This window comes from Aplysia californica, unplaced genomic scaffold (genome assembly GCF_000002075.1).
Source record: "Aplysia californica isolate F4 #8 unplaced genomic scaffold, AplCal3.0 scaffold00051, whole genome shotgun sequence".
Taxonomy (NCBI): domain Eukaryota; kingdom Metazoa; phylum Mollusca; class Gastropoda; order Aplysiida; family Aplysiidae; genus Aplysia; species Aplysia californica.
The window spans coordinates 539,945-542,498 of NW_004797321.1; the positions used below are offsets into that span (position 1 = coordinate 539,945).

A 2,554-nucleotide genomic window follows, 5' to 3' on the forward strand; every position below is an offset into this window, starting at 1 on the left:
TAAAATAAATAGTTTTTATACAGTTTATATTATAGTTTTAATTAGTTTTTTAAATGGATATTGATCCCTGTGCCTTTGTTACATAATATAGATCTAAGTTTAAAAAAATGAATGTAGTGCTTTTCCATATGGCAAGCAATTTGTTTTTGGGTAAAGGCCTCACTATTATGACTATCAATTGTTGCTTTATCTTGAGGGGTGCCAGAGGTATTGAAGGTATCTGGACATTTACTGAGGGTTGATAGATCCTACTTCCAGACCAATCAATAGCTACAGCAATACGGCGCAGATGATTCTCCTGCTTCACACTTAAGCAATGATGTCAGTCTTCTGTTTTTGTTTTACTTGCTCTTTTAGGTTGGAGAAGCCATGCAGAAGTTGTGTGACCGCAAAAACATTGGGAAGATCATCTTAGACCCTACGGCAGAGCCAAGGCCTAAGGTAAAGAACATCGTAAAACATGCGACCTCCATAAGGTTGCAGATAAAGTAGGACCTACTATTATTTCCTTGAAATGATGTTTTGCTCTGTCACTATGTATTTTATGACGGTCAATGATCTTATCTTGAGTGTAGGAAATATTTACCCAATGTCTGTGTTTTCTTTCAGCTTCCCAGCAGAGTATTGCTTAATTTCTTTAGGTTGTTTTTTTGGGGGTTTTTTTTTGGGGGGGCAGGGTTTTTTTTCTCTGTTCCTCGTCAGTTTCTGCAGTACCTGTCCTGCTTATCAGTGGTCACAAGGCCGACAAAAAGTCTGGAATAGATACTAGTAAACTACACTTTGATCTTAGCCAAAAGTCTGAGTTAATTTCAGGAGCTGATTTTTGTCTTTAGGTACTATGTATTTTACGATGATCAATACTCTTATGATAATAATGGTACAGATAACTAAATTTATATAGTGCCCATTCCCGTACAATTCAGCTCTTAAGGCATTTTACAATACATCATCTTAACAACAAAATACACGGTCATGCTTGCATTTATCTGATCTTGAGAAGTATCCTTGATTCAACCCATTGCCAAGCAGTTTTCTCCCACTACATTTAAACAATTTACTGGACTGAAAATTTACTCATTACAGAATGAACGTCAAACGTTCTTTTACATTTCGAAGCTGTTTTGTTTTGCGTTATTGATAAGTATTATCTTTCTCTTTATGTTATATACATATTATGTGTATATTGCCCACTCTAGCTCTTCGATATCCACTCTGGAGGACTTCATGCAAGATGAAAAAAAACCATGGTGATCTTTGGAATTTTCTGTTAAAAAAAGGCAACCCTTCTTCATGTAAAAAACTGTATTAACAGACTGGACCATTGCTTCATGTGTTTGATTTATTAATTAAATTTCTTTGTCATTGATTTTTCTTCGCAGTGTCTGCAACATTTCATATAATGATGGTGTTTAGACAAGTGCTAGTTGAGATAGCATCATTTGTTCTTATTTTCCCTTTCCCTTTTCAGACTCCAGAGAAGAAAGCTGCTAATGCTGAGCCATCAACAAATGCCGAGGGAGGAGCGGCAGGTGGCGAAGAGAAGAAAGAGCCCGTTGCTAATGGAGAGTGAGCAGAACAGTTATCCCCACCATATTTTGAGTGAGTACGAACCTATCACTGATTCATGCTTCTCAAACTTTTGTATTACTCCCACAGAACACTAGCTACTCCAGTTCCAGGATAATATAAAAGAAGGTTTCATTCCCGTCGAAATTTTGACATTTATCTTATATTTTGGTAACACACTGTGTTGAACATTTTGAAGAGGAAATAGGCTGAGGGAGGATGAACATGGAGAAGAAAACTTGAGGAACGAGGTCTGGGGGTTTGAATTATGAAGAGCAATTACAGGAGTTTATCTGTTGTTTCAGAAGAATGGTTTTGGTGCAGAGTTTTTCTTCGTATTGATAGTAAATTCCATTTATTTTTATCTGCAGGTGATCTTCATCTGTTTGGGAGCCACATTTGTGCATGATTCACCCAGCGATGTCATTGTTGCTTCCTTTACTTCAACCTGTAGCCATGCCAAAAGTTTGTGAAATGCTTCGCTCTACAGTAACAGTTTATGCTGATGACGATTAGCCTCCTTGGAAACTTTCACTGAAAGAAAATGTCATATACTTATGAGTTTAATTTTTTATTTGGACAGTTAAAGTCATGTGCAGTATTCTTTGAAAACTACTGTGCGTAAAACAACGTGATTTTTGTGCTGTGCAAAATAAAAATTGCGTGTTTCGACAACTTTAATCTGGTAAATTAGCTAGATTAAAGTAAAATATGTCAACATAATATTATAAGAAACTGGCTCTTTTGCCCTTGTGATTAATTGTGACATTACGTTGAGGTTTTACTTTGGCTGTGACTTTGTTTTTTTCTGACAGATTTGCGTAACAGTGGCCATGATTTTGTTTTGTAGACAAGAGCCACAGATAAAGGCATTGTTCTAGTCCCAGTGTTGTGCTTGTCTTGTTACCCAGATCATGTTTCCCCCCTTGTGATGGTGATGATATATCAAATATTATATATATATATAGATTATAATATATATATATAT

At 36.0% G+C, this 2,554-nt stretch overlaps 1 protein-coding gene across 1 annotated transcript in view; it reads left to right on the forward strand.

Annotated features, from left to right (window-relative positions):
• LOC101848570 (synaptic vesicle membrane protein VAT-1 homolog-like) overlaps nt 1-2,111 on the forward strand; it is a gene marked incomplete in the record, with an annotated part of 15,427 nt that extends 13,316 nt beyond the window's left edge. The window contains 3 exon segments of the mRNA XM_013079415.2: nt 359-441; nt 1,469-1,599; nt 1,938-2,111. Coding sequence (XP_012934869.1) covers nt 359-441; nt 1,469-1,570 — 185 coding nt within the window.
• Between the last annotated feature and the right edge of the window lie 443 nt (nt 2,112-2,554).